The sequence below is a fragment of the Electrophorus electricus genome, chromosome 2, assembly GCF_013358815.1.
Source record: "Electrophorus electricus isolate fEleEle1 chromosome 2, fEleEle1.pri, whole genome shotgun sequence".
Lineage (NCBI taxonomy): Eukaryota > Metazoa > Chordata > Actinopteri > Gymnotiformes > Gymnotidae > Electrophorus > Electrophorus electricus.
Window position 1 is genome coordinate 13976612 of NC_049536.1, and position 13745 is coordinate 13990356.

The 13745-nt window shown below is 54.7% G+C and overlaps 1 protein-coding gene across 1 annotated transcript in view; it reads left to right on the plus strand.

The window, feature by feature from the left end:
- The window catches only part of snd1 (staphylococcal nuclease and tudor domain containing 1), a 101919-nt gene that overhangs the window by 79241 nt on the left and 8933 nt on the right, over window positions 1-13745 (plus strand). The window contains exons 18-19 of the mRNA XM_035523887.1: window positions 3208-3349; window positions 12001-12124. Of these exons, the coding sequence (XP_035379780.1) occupies window positions 3208-3349; window positions 12001-12124 (266 nt within the window). The remainder of the gene's footprint in view (window positions 1-3207; window positions 3350-12000; window positions 12125-13745) is intronic.

Below are 13745 nucleotides of genomic sequence, written 5' to 3' on the forward strand. Positions count from 1 at the left end.
ATTAGTTCTGGTGTTTGTTTGGACGTTTACCGCACCGTTGATGAAAATGGGCTTCGATCTATTACCGGCTACTTGTTCATTTTTATTTCCTTACACCGGAGGTTCTTCCTTTTGTATCCAGGGACTTCAGAGAAACATAGGTTGGAGTTTTGTTTTTTTTTTCCCCCCGATTCCCCCTAAACGGCACTGCAGTGTTCGTCTTCGTTTTCCACGCAGGGATATGGAGTGCATGGAAAACCCATTGGTGGAGTGATCCACTATGCTAAAATGGAACAATGCCGGTTCACCTCCGGCTCTAGGCCCTGTCCGAACACTTACAAGGTATTTCTACAGTAGTGTGTCCAGTCGGTGGGTGTAGAACCCAGGCAGTAAAAGGCTTCACAAGTAGAGGAAAGAGTTTTAAAAAAAAGTTATGTAGAAATTTTCTTTAAAAAGAGCGTAATGATTCAAACAGGCATCCTTCATCTGTTGTCTAAGCCGAAGGCGACTAAAGGGAATGCCCCAGCTGATCAGATTTTGACATGTTTAGGGCACGCCGTCTCTTTCACGGGCTTCCAGACCGCTCGAGTGCGGAGCTGGGCTTCTCAAGATTCCTGCCTTTCAGTGCTACCATAGCAACAGCTAACAATGCTGCCAGTGATGTCACTGACGCTATGCCAATTGCCGCCGAAGTGTCCGGCCTCTGAGAACGAGAAGTCCTCCGTTCTGATCTCCCCCCCCCCCCACGATGCTCACCGAACGCCGCGCGTTTGCGCTTGCGTGTCTGCGGAAGTTTGCGTTGGTGTGAGGCAGGGAACTAAAGAGTTAAACCACAGTTTCGCTTTTTGGTGCTTTTGTGTCTTTGATCATTATGGTGTATTCAGATCATATCATAGTAATTGCTGTACAGGGACTGCGTGCGTGCACCCGCTTCCAAGTACCATAAATTTGTAATAATAATCTGTTTATTAGAGAACAGTCTGATCACAGTACCGATACAAGGTTCACTGATTGCCAGGCCGGAGAGCCACTCAGCCCGTAGGCCCCTTCACTGGGCTCTCCCGTTTTACCCTCCCGGACTTCCCGGAGTGGCTTTTCCCTCCGAATTCCCGTGAAAGGAGAGATTGGCACGTTCGCTCTTGGTGCCCTGAGACGAGGTGTTGTGCGCTTGCCCTACAGACCTAAAAACAAGCTTCTCCGCTTTCTCCGCTTCCTCCAGCTGCGTCAGCTAAAAGAACGTCAGGCTTCTGGGGGACTTTTACCCAAGAACTGTATGTCAGGTTGAGTTCGGGCATTCCTGTCTCCACTGAGGGCTGGGGGTTTCTCTCTCCTTTGTACTTTTTTCCTCCTTGTGTGCTTGCAGAGTGAGGTTGTGTGTGTGTGTGTGTGTGTGTGTGTGTGTGTGTGTGTGTGTGTTCATTCCTGGTGTTGATGGGAATTTGCTCTTGCTGGGTAGAACACATGCAATTGGAATTGACACCGTCAGCTTTAATGAGTATTCGGAATAGGGGCTGGAGGGAGTGTGTGTGTGTGGGGAAATAACTTTTTGAATGTATCTGCTGTCACACATCTCTTTGTGAATGCTGGGTGCCAACACACTGTGAGGACGCCTGTTACGGTGCCCCCCCCCCCCCAGGCCACACTTTTTGCGGTATCGTTGCTCTCGCTGCGAGAGCGGTGTCTTGCAGTACTCGCATGCCTGTGCTCGAGTGGAACAAAAAAGAACGGTTGGCTGCTTGCGGAAGGTCGTCTGTTTAGGCCTCGGAGGGATGGTTTTTTTGGGTGTGTTTGGGTGTTTGCACACATGACTTTCTGTGTTTCCAGGTGAGCGTGCAGAGGGTGGGGGTGGGGGTCGGGGGTCACTTGTCTTTGTCGGTGTGCGCGTGTGGGTCACGCCCCGTGCCCTACCCTGCACCCCGGGCGCCATAGTGACGGACGGCGTGGTAACGAGGGGCGACGTGCTAATTTGGCCACCTCTGATTGGTCCTGCCGGTTTGATTAAAAGCGGGGCCGTGTCGGGGAGGCGGGGTGCGGGGGAAAGCCGGCCAGACGAATAACCTGCTGTAGAGGACGCTGTGGGGGGGGGTGTCTAAATTTTTGAAGCGTGGCATATCTAGATCTTCATTAACCCAGCCCCCTCCTCCGCGGAGCCATTCCTCTTCATGCATCTTCCTTTATTCGGCGCCTCGGGCAGAATAATTGAATGTAATTGGGGAGTTTGACCCTGTCTTCTGTCATTTGGTGGCTCCAGCTGTAAGGCGCAGGATGCACCACGCTGCTGGAGATTGCAATAAAAGGCTCTCGCCAGTGCCTCTCCTCCTGGTAGCAGCCCCGTCTGGGAGCGCTAAATCGCCCAGTAAACGTCCACTTCTTGCCCTTCCCGACCCTAACAGGCTCAAACCAGTACCCGGACAACATGTTATATAATGATCTTGGACATAATTAGCTAGTGCTGGCTCTCTAGCCAAAAATAATAATAATAACAATTTAATCCAAGGCATGGTAAAATAATATGGTAAGTCCACCAAGCAGAGTTTGTCATCATTATTAGAGTAACACGATGAAAGACTTTAGAGCTGGCTCCCAGTAAACAAACCAGTGTCCTCAGCATAATGTATTGCAGGACAGAGTTGCAGTGTTTGTCCCTTGGCTCCCTTGCTGCCTTAGGTGTCCTCGCTTTGCATGTCCATACTTCATGTATGAAGTATGACGTGTGTCTATATAAGTGACAGATCAGCACCAAGGACAGCGTCCGGTAACTGAGCTCCATGCACTCGGGGCCTTGGTTCATTGTAACGCGAAACTCATCACACTTGTGACTAATTAAATCTACACTCATTTACAGATCCGAGCTTCACTGAGTGGGGGGGGGGGGGGTTTGTTGTTTGCTTTTTTTTTTTTTTTTTTTTTTCTCCCCCCCAACCTTTTTTAGAAATATCAGGGAATTTTTGCTTCGAGTTTTGCTCAGCATGCTGTGATTGTGTGTTATGATATCAATATTATATTATCACCCTTGGCAAGACTTTGCATGGTAGCTCCTAGCAACAGCAAAATGGGGAAAAAAGCCATTCTCATCACAAATGGAGAAAACACTCTGTAAATTAGAGTAGTTATTCACTGAGTGATATTGAAGCGTACACGTTAACGCGAGCATGGTCCGCGCGTCACGTGACGAGGTTTCCACATATTGCACTCTTGGCATCATGTGCAAACGTGTGTGTTTTGCAGATCTGGGCCAATTACGTGGAGAAGCCCCCAGCGGAGCTGGCCCAGGTGTCGGAGGAGAAGGAGCGCGTGGCAAACTACCGGGCCGTCTATGTCACGGAGATCACGGACGGCCTGCACTTCTACGCACAAGACGTGGAGACAGGCAAGTGGAGAGTTGTGGCGGAGCCGTGAGGCAAGACCGCAAACTTGCCATCCGCCATCGCTTATTGCATCCTTATGTGCCAATTAATTCATTTGCATACATTTTGAAGGACTCTGGAACATCATGGGCACCAGCGGGCCGGGCCCGTTCCGCCTAGCGTGGCTCTGCCCCCGGAGGTCAGGCGCTGCCCCCCCTCCCCTTAGCCCTTCCACTGGTCTCCAGTCATGCCAAATGGTTAAACATCACATGCGCGCAATGACACGTCTAACTGCGGCTGGTTAATCGCTGAAGGTTAGCGGCAGGAAGGCAAACGTGGGAAGCTGATACAGAGAATTTTAATTGCTTATCTGTTGTGTTGCCTCTCTGTTTCCTGTGTGCCCAGTTTTTATTTGTTTTGTTTTTTTTAGCATGCGATTGCGTTGCGCGGGGATCGTAAGGTCAGGGTGTGCAACCTGAGCTGAACCAGCCAGCATGCGGCTTTTCCCGGTTTTTAATTGGCAGCCGTTGTCCGCAGACAAAGAGAGTGGAGAGTGGGGGGAGAGGGGCGGATGGAGAGTAGGGGGAGAGGGGCGGATGGAGAGTGGGGGGAGAGGGGCGGATGGAGAGGGGCGGATGGAGAGGGGCGGATGGAGAGGGGCGGATGGAGAGGGCGGATGGAGAGTGGGGGGAGAGGGCGGATGGAGAGTGGGGGGAGAGGGCGGATGGAGAGTGGGGGGAGAGGGCGGATGGAGAGTGGGGGGAGAGGGGCGGATGGAGAGGGTGGATGGAGAGTGGGGGAGAGGGGCGGATGGAGAGGGTGGATGGAGAGTGGGGGAGAGGGGCGGATGGGGAGGGTGGATGGAGAGTGGGGGGAGAGGGGCGGATGGGGAGAGGGGCGGATGGAGAGGGCGGATGGAGAGTGAGGGGAGAGGGCGGAGGGAAAGGGGCGGATGGAGAGTGGGGGGAGAGGGGCGGATGGGGAGAGGGGCGGATGGAGAGTGGGGGGAGAGGGCGGATGGAGAGAGGGGCGGATGGAGAGTGGGGGGAGAGGGCGGATGGAGAGTGGGGGAGAGGGCGGAGGGAAAGGGGCGGATGGAGAGGGGGGGAGAGGAGCGGATGGAAGGTGGGGGAAGAGGGGCGGATGGAGAGTGAGGGGAGAGGGCGGAGGGAAAGGGGCGGATGGAGAGTGGGGGGAGAGGGCGGATGGGGAGAGGGGCGGATGGAGAGTGGGGGGAGAGGGCGGATGGGGAGAGGGGCGGATGGAGAGTGGGGGGAGAGGGCGGATGGGGAGAGGGGCGGATGGAGAGTGGGGGGGAGAGGGCGGATGGGGAGAGGGGCGGATGGAGAGTGGGGGGAGAGGGCGGATGGGGAGAGGGGCGGATGGAGAGTGGGGGGAGAGGGCGGATGGAGAGAGGGGCGGATGGAGAGTGGGGGGAGAGGGCGGATGGAGAGTGGGGGAGAGGGCGGAGGGAAAGGGGCGGATGGAGAGGGGGGGAGAGGAGCGGATGGAAGGTGGGAGAAGAGGGGCGGATGGAGAGTGAGGGGAGAGGGCGGAGGGAAAGGGGCAGATGGAGAGTGGGAGGAGAGGGGCGGATGGAGAGTGGGGGGAGAGAGGGGGATGGGGTGGGGGGGTGGGGCTGGAGAGTTGGGGGAGGGAGAGATGACCCGTTTTCAGTTTATCTTCACAAAAGCCAGAAACATTCTAACGGACCCGGGTTCTGATTTCATAAGTGTTTTGAAGATTTGATCATGGAAATACTTTGTATGTTTGAACATAGTTTGTGATCATTTGGCCTGTTTCCCCCAATCGCCATCCTCACATAAGACCCTATGAAGCATATTCTCATTTACATAATTATAGGATGCTCCGTGCAAATATCAACTCTGGGGCCTTCCTGTTTTAAGACGAACCCTTACTTGACGGACAGCGAGGTATCATCCAAAACTAGATGACATAGTGATGGCATAAAACAAAACGTACATCTGCAGTTTTGACCAATCACACGAATAATTTTTTTTTTTTACTCGGGTGTGCGTTCAGACCTTCCGGCCGGGACCCCTGCGTTTGTCAGAAGGCAGTGCCGCTGTAGGTTAGCTTTGCCGTTCGTCAGACTGGAATCTCTCTGATCAGCCATTAAGCTGGCGAGCGTTCGTCATTCCCGGTTTGGGGAGCTGCCATAAACGCCCCCATTCATCTCGGTCCTTTCCTGCCCTTTTCCGACCACATCGAGCTCCCTGCCCGTCTTATCTGGAATGAAGGAAAAATGGGATTCCCCCCACCTCCACCCCGGTTTGGGAGTTATGGCCTCTGCTGGGGGAAAAGGAGTGGAGGACCCGAAGGAGGCAGCGCGGAGCTGGCAGGGAGCGTGGCTTCACCTGCAGTGCATCCACAGCGCGGAGCATATCCTCACAGGCCTTTTTGTGCCCTCCCTGGTGGAGGGGGCCTTCGGCTCGGCCCCCTGCTTGCAGACGCATTCGCTTTGCCCTTGCTCTTTACACACGCTCCCCCAAGCTCAAATGAACAGTGCAGGCAATGTCGTCTCTCCCAGCCTCTCGAGTGTACCTTTTAATGTTTGTACTTTGAGGACATGCAGAGACAAAATGATTTATCTTCAGAGAAGCCTGGCCTCAAAGCGGCACGTGAGCTCTGCTTTTAAGCCACAATCACAAATCACAAGATTCTTTTAATCTTTTGTTAAAAATCCTGAAACCACTTTAAAGCACAGTTAACCCAGATATATATTTTTTCCTTATTATTTTTCTTGTTTATTTCAAATTTATTTATATGGCACTTTTCTTTAATAGCCATCATCACAAAGCAGCTTTATGCGAGTCCAAGCCCGCAGTGAGCAAGCCGAGGGGCAAAACTCCCTAGAGCACGAGGAAGAAACCTTGAGAGGAACCGAGACAACAGACACTTTAATAGTAACGAATAATCAATAACGGGTAGAATAAGTAGTGAGAGAGAAAAGATGCTAAAGATACAAGCAGTGAATGTCTCTTCCGGTTTTCTAGAAGTCCTGGTCTGGTCCCGACGGTGTGCACTTATCCAAAACCAACCCCTCACGAGGACCTCCATCAAAGGCAACGGAGAAGTAGTTGTCTGGGGTGGAGGTGTGGTGGGCCACAGCTGGGGGCATCAGGGGACGGGGGAGGTGCCATGGCAGCTGAGAGGGGTTGAAGCGTACTCAGGGGTAGGTGAACCTCGGCAGAAAGGGAGACTAGATTATTATTTGTTTAGTTTATTTATGATGTAGAATTTTCCTCCAGATGAATGTTGTTTTGTGGGGATTGTCTCAAGCTGCATCTTTCACTGGGAAAAGCCAGAGCCATTGAGGGCCAGTGTGAAGCCCACTAGGGTTACTCTGAGGGGCCAAAGCGGCCCTTTGCCCAGAGTCGTGCCCTGACTCGTCGCCTCGGAGGTCGTATTCACACCACATCGCTAATGGTCTCGAAACGCCTGCGTGAGCGTAACGGATCCCCGCTCAGTAATCGCCAGGGGCCAGATCGAGACGGCGCGTCTCCGGTTCTTTTTTCTTTTCCCTGTTTTCAGTAGTTGTCGTGGTTTGTTTTTGCTTTCAATTAGCCTCGTTTAATTAGTCTGCATGAAACGTGTTCTGCGGGTTGGGCAGGGGAGAGCCGTGCAGAAGCGTCGGCATCCGATACCTCAGCAACCGACTTAACATGCAAGGTAACAAACACCTTTAGTCAAATTGTTTTTGTAATTGGGGCACCGACGTTTTGGTTGCAGACAGAAACCCGATCACCAGACGTGCAGAAACCGTAGAAGCAGAGAACTCCTTATACAGCCACTCAACTGCTGGGCCGTGCAACAAATCGCAAACCCCAGACTCGTCGTGTGAGCTGCTGTTGTACAGCAGGTTCTGGTGATCAGATCTGTTTGGGTGGGTTGGTTGGTTGGTTTTCCCTCCTTTTCTTCATTTTCTTCGTTAGATTTGGTAGTGGACAAGCCACGGGAAAGCCTGTATTGGCGCAAGATGTTTTTAGTTCTACGTTAGTTTACCTTTGGGTGTTTGCGCGTTCTTCCGTCCGTTTAAATGCCGCGAGGCTGACAGGCTGCCTGGACTTCCTCCTGCCGGGTGCCCCTCAGCCCATGCTCCTCCCACTCCACCTTCCCGTTCAGCGGAGTCTGTGCTTGTGTGGGAAAACCGCGCTTTCGAGAACCTCTCTGCCGTGCCCTCGCTAACAAAGCCGGCAAAAAGGCTTCCACTCGACAAGCCCCCTTTTGTCTTCATTCCCCCGTTTGCGGGGCCGACAGGTAGTCGTCCCCCCCTCCCTCCCAGACTTGAGTCATGAGTGCTTACCTTCACTAAACGGAGAGGACTAAAGTGTCGCGTCTTCCATTGATCTCGGCGTGAGGAGACCCTCAGCAGATGCGGTGATGGGTGCCGTGTGCCGAGCTCGAGAGGCGCACCTGCGTAGAGGAGCTCTCCAGCCATGCCGAAGACGTCTTCCTTCGTCGTATCGCAGCTCTGGAGTGCGCCCGGCCCCCGGCAGCAAGGCGGAGCCAAGCGAGCCCCTCCCTTTCCCGGCCGTAGCCGTGCGTTCTCATTTTACTCCCCAAACCCCCCCCTTTTTTTTTTTTTTTAAGATTATCCATTAAGCCGTAGAGTCTCTCCTTTCGTGGCAGAGCGTTCCTTTAGGTCTTTAAGGAGGCGAGAAGCCGCCCCGCAGTCGGCCCCTTTTTAAAGCGCCAGGAGCCGGAATCGTCTCAGACGCTTGAGCTCCTCGCACACTGCTGGGCTTTATGGGTAATTCTGGAAACCCTGGCAATCGAAACAAAGCGCTAGATTTGCTCCCAGCAGCCCGAGGGAAGGTGGCGTGGGCGGATGCGCGGGGCAGGGGGTGCCACGCATCCTCCATCCTCCTTCAGCAATCGCTCCCAAATTGCGGAGTGGTAATTTAGCGCCCGGGCTCTGATTGCCTCACTCCACAGCCCCCTTCCTTCCGGCCCCAGTCGCCGACGGCATGCAGAAGCTAAATTAGCCCCATAAGGGCACTGTGGTCCCCTTTCAGTTTGCACAGAGCTGGAAGACAGAGCCCCTCGATAAGGGCAGGTTCGCTTCTCCGCCATGTTGCGAGATAAATGGTCTCTTGTGAGGCTTCGCCTCTTTCTGACCCCCTGAGGCAGGCCTGCGTACACACACACACACACAGATCCAGGAGTATGTGCGGGACAGCGATATGTCAGCTCTGTAACCGTCGCCTACAAGTGTTTTAATGAGACGAGGGGTCGGCCGTAACAGCGCCCCCTGGCTCGCACCACCGCTGAGCAGAAACGACGCCGTGCATGCTGGGTTTTCCTCCGCATGCCCGTGGTTAAATTTAAATATATATAAATAAATTTAAATATTAAACTGGATCAGTTCTGTTTCCTCTCGTGCTTTCTGCTCAGCTCCTCGCTGGCTGGCCCACATTTGCATAGCGTGAAGTTTGAGCGCGCGCGGAAAGCTTGTTGTTTCGGCTTCGGAACAGAAAAATCTCGAAACAAAAGCGAGATTTTTCTTTTTTCTGTCTCACTTGCTGTCTCGCGCTCTGTCTCTCTTCCCCCCCCACCCTTACACACACACACACACACACACACACACCCTCTTCGTTCCCAGAGCAGGCTGGCTTTCGTTTCGAATATAGACCTTCCGATTTGCAGGGGAGTGGTGGTGGGGAGTGTTCTTGTCGTATGCGGGGTCGGGGCTTCTGCCGACCCGCAGAGCCGCGGTGCCGCTTGGAGATACTTCAGCCCCGCCACCGGCCTGTGAGCAAAGGAAACGCTGAAGTCCAGACCTGGCCGGGGCGGGAGGGTGTGAAGTGGTCACCTCCCCCGATGCCTGAGAGGCGTTTCGGGGTGAAGTGGGCCTACTCTGCTGGAGACCTGCTTTTCTGCACTGACCACAAATGTCTCACCATCCGGCCTGCTGTAATCCACCAGTGCCCCGTTCATCTACTGTGAATTTCTCTCTCTTTCTCACTGCTGTCAGCCGTCATTCGTTAGTTGTCTCACGTACATATTCTCCACCATGACATTGTGGATGCGCCTGCGATGCATCTTGCAGCTCTTTCCCTTCCTATATATGCTAATCCATGCAGGTGGGGTTATTTATAGCGTCTCCTTCAGCTGCACAGCACCATCCAGCACCACTTAGCCCGCGGTAGGCGTGAGACTTCTGGGCACGCCGCTGTGTTCCCGCAGAGGAGAAAAGAAAGACCATCATCGCTGTTTTTTTATTGCGTGTGTTGTTTTGTTGGGGTTTTTTTTTTTTCCGTCTTGTTTGGAGTCTCTCCAAACTACGAAAGGTCGGGCTGGTGTTGGCGGGCTCGTTGCAGAGAGCGTGTTGGCGTACGCACCGTTGGGGCCGCCCACCTTTGCAAACGCTCTGCCGCTCCACCGTACCTCCACCGTCCCCGCCAAAAGGCCTCCCACGGCCCGTCCATCTCCCCCGGGCTGGGGGGAAGAGCCGGGTGGGCCGCACGTCTAACTGGGCCCCGTTTACCTGCTTGCTCTCTGGCACCGTGCACGTAAGGCTGCGCTCCGGGAGTGAGGCTACCTCTCGTGTGCTCGCTCGCCTCCTGGTACGCTGACGGCTGGAAAGCGCCACGCGCCACGGTGGGTGCCCTGGCACATTACAACCGGCTCGGAGTCGCGACAGGAACAGGAGAGATGACGAAAGCCTTGCAAAGATATTAGGTATGCCTGTTTGTTTTACGGCCTAACGGCCTACGCACCAGAGAACATTCAGGCCCCAAACCTTCGTGCCATGGGTCACACGCACAAGCCGCCGTCCCGTAACTGCGGCACGAGGCCGTCGGGTACTGTAGCCGGACCTTCTCCCCATGTACTTACAGTCGCACCGCTTCCCGTGGAATCGGAGCGTGAATTGCGGCATCTTGAACCTAGCACGCTTCCTCACGTCGTAGCGCAGGTGGCATGTCAGCCACTCGGGTAACTTGGTGTTTCGGCGTCGAACGTTTTGTTCTGCAATCCGCACGGCACTTTCTGCAGCCGACCGCCGCAAACGTGAAAGACCCGTTTCGTCTCGGCGGGCGGCGACTGAGGAACGTTTAGGAAACGGGTAGGAAAGTCTTACTTCCGCGTGTTGGATCCCACGTGCCTTAAAGAGACTTACTGGTATTAATTAGGGTAAATGAAGCATAAAGATTCCTATAGCATAGGAAGGACTCCATTCCTTCAGTCTTATTTATTATTTAATAAGGTCCCCAGGAGCCAAAGTAGAGCAGAGTTGTGGTGGCATAAACCTCCCCCCCCCCCCCTTCCCCCGAGGAGTTGAAGAAATTGGGTGCCTTCGTGTTCTGCATCGGCAGTACGTGCGCCTTCTTAAATGACTGACGGGGCATATTTTCTGTTTATAACACTAACACACACTCCCAGCCCACCCCAAAAAACTGCTATCTGGTCAGAATGGCACCAACAGATCTGCGGTGTGAAGCACAGGCAAGGTGTGTGTCCACATGCACCTGCGCTTTGTGCCTCCGCTGCGTACCAATCTAGCGTTTAATCAAAGAGAGGCCACAGGGCCGGATATGTAAACGAGAGGACAAGAATCTGCCTGACTCTCCCCAGCCTTTCGTCTGCTTCCTTTGTCTCTCCCCCGAGGCGAGCCAGCCCTCTCTCACGCAGTCAGATACGCGGGAAGTGCAGTCCCTCCTCACACGCCTCTGTTTAGCATGGACATCATGCTAATTAAGCTACTATGTAGGCTGGCAGCTGCCTGTGTGGATGGCTGCTAAACCTGCTAAAACAGCAAGTGTTGGTGCCCTCTCTGTCTCTCTCTCTCTCTCTCTCTCTCTCTCTGTCTCTCTCTCTGTCTCTCTCTCTCTGTCTCTGTCTCTGTCTCTCTCTCTCTCTCTCTGTCTCTCTCTCTCTCCCTCCTCCTGCGATATTCATCATGCATTGAAGCCATTTTGCAAGAGGTTCTGTCAGGAGGGGACGACCAAAGGCGGAACCAAACACCCCGCCCGGAGCCCCCCGTCGACACAAACACGGGCCTGCCTTTGTTTACCGGCGCGCCCCAATTGCTCCGAGGACGCACGTGCGGGACGGCCTTCGGCCCGAGCGGCACGTCCGTCTGAGTGCTGATTGAGTCCCGGGCTCGCCTCCACGTCCCCGACCGGCACTGGAACTACCTCCCCCGACCCGACGAGCGAATCAATGGAAATGGGCTGTCAACAAATCGGAGTCATTTAGCAACGACCACTTTGTTAAAGCGCCCTCGTCCGCCGCTCTCCGAGGCTCCAGCAGCCAGCGACTCATTACCATCGCCGGCCAATCACTTGGCAGCCACTCGGCTTTCCCCAATCAAAGTGCATCGACAATATTTCTCCGGAGCCGGCATGCCGGCGTCCATGATGAAAGCTCCTTTCTCTTCTTTCCCTTGTCTCTTCAGCATTGGCTTCCTCATTTTTATTTCACAAACAGCCTCGCTGGGCGTCTGGTGCCGTTCCTGGCACGTCCCAACACGGACACTGAGCAGCCAAGATGGCCGGTTGGCCTTCTCCGTCTCTGCTAAATGCATTACCACATTCCCTGCCTTTTCGTCCTCGCACCTGGTATCGTGTGTGTGTGTGTGTGTGTGTGTGGGGGGGGGGGGAGTGAACAGAGGGCTGAGTGATGCTCCTTTTCCTCTTCATCCTCGCAGGTGAGAACCTGGAGAACCTGATGGAGACGATGCGGGCGGAGCTGGCTTCCCACCCGCCGGTGGAGGGGGCCTTCAGCGCGCACAGAGGGGACCACTGCATCGCCAAGTTTGCTGACGGAGAGTGGTGAGATCGGGCAGCCAAGCGCCCTCTTTCACAGCACACACACCTGTTAAACACACCCCAACAGCCTGCAGGCCAAGTAAGCCGGTCTTGGGTGCCGGAATAATCACGAGCGAAATAAAGCTTCTAGCCGAAGGCGAGGCCTTCGGGTGTAGGGTTTAGTCTTACGAGTGCCGTCCACACGCTGCCATCAGCTGCATGACCAGAGTGGGTGTGATCATCTGGTAACAGATGGGCTGGGAGTAGCTGATCTCCAGCCGACGCCGCGGAGCAGTAGAGAGTGGGACCGCGACAGTGATGGAGATTCAGCCCGTGAAGCGATACCACCAGGGTCGATACGATACCACAGAGCGATACAGCCAGGCTCGATACGATACCACAGAGCGATACAGCCAGGCTCGATACGATACCACAGAGCGATACAGCCAGGCTCGATACGATACCACGGAGCGATACCGCCAGGGTTCTTCCTCTGCCCTTTAGGATGGGGTGGAAGTGAAAAGAACGCGGCTTCGTAGAAAGCAGGTGTCCAGCGCGGACATTTTGCTGTTTTCACGGTCAAGTGTGGTTGAGCAAACAGTTTTAAAAGAGACATCTGTTTGCTGTGAAGAGATTCGCCTGCTTGCTTGTTTTCATTGATATGTCTTGGCGGTGTGGCCGAGCGCGTCTGCACAGTGCGCTAACGGCAGCAAGATCGCGAGGCCGCTCCGCTCCTGGATCGCAGGCTCGGCGTGCTGACAATCCCCCCCCCCGCCCCTTATTTATTGTGTTGTGCTTGCAGTTCTTCCTGGCTTTTCTCACCTGCACTAATTGGAGCTCGTCTCCTGTCGAGCTGCACCCAACTGCTAGTGTGTTTTGAAATCACCCTGCTCTGGACACACACCCCCAACCCACAGCCCCCTTATGCTGTGGTTGCTGAGCAGCCAGCTTCCCTCCCCCCCGGCCTCCTTCGCTAGCGTGGTTCTCAGAAGCCGTGGTGACCGGAGGGGTCAGCAGCCCTGGCAGGACTGTGGGGCTAAGGGCGGGGCCCGGTGCTGCAGCATGCACAAATGGGTTCGCTAAACCGCCGCGCACATGTTGCGTGGCCCCTGCCCCCGTGCTCACGCCGTCCTGCTGCACTCTGAACTGTTCTTCGAGTCCACCACTTTTCTTCTTCACCATCATCATCGTCAGGTTTATGAATACAAGAGGCTCTCTCGCATCGTTAATAGGCCGGCGGCCCTGCCCACGGCGGCCCCGCTTCGGGAGGCGGCCCTCTCGTGCAAATGCCGCACACAGCTCGAACGCTATTGGCTGGGTTTTGTGCAGCAGAGGCGTGTCAGACGTGCTCTTTGCTTTTCGTGGTTAAAGTGGGCCATGCCAGAGAGAGGCTGTCTGGAAGCCACCCAGCGGGCCAGATTGGAGGGAAGGCCCATGGCAAGGAGGTGTGTGTGTGGGGGGGGGGGGGGTGTCTGTGTGTGCGCGCACACACCCGGAGCACTCTTTCCTCTGCGTTTTGGGAATTGCCCATTGCGCTGCCCGGGAGAAGGAAGAACTCTGAATGCGTTCGGTTGATGTGTGCGGAGCACAGAGTCTTGCATCTTTGCTTGCCCCCACCGAGCAGATCTACCATGACGCACTGCCC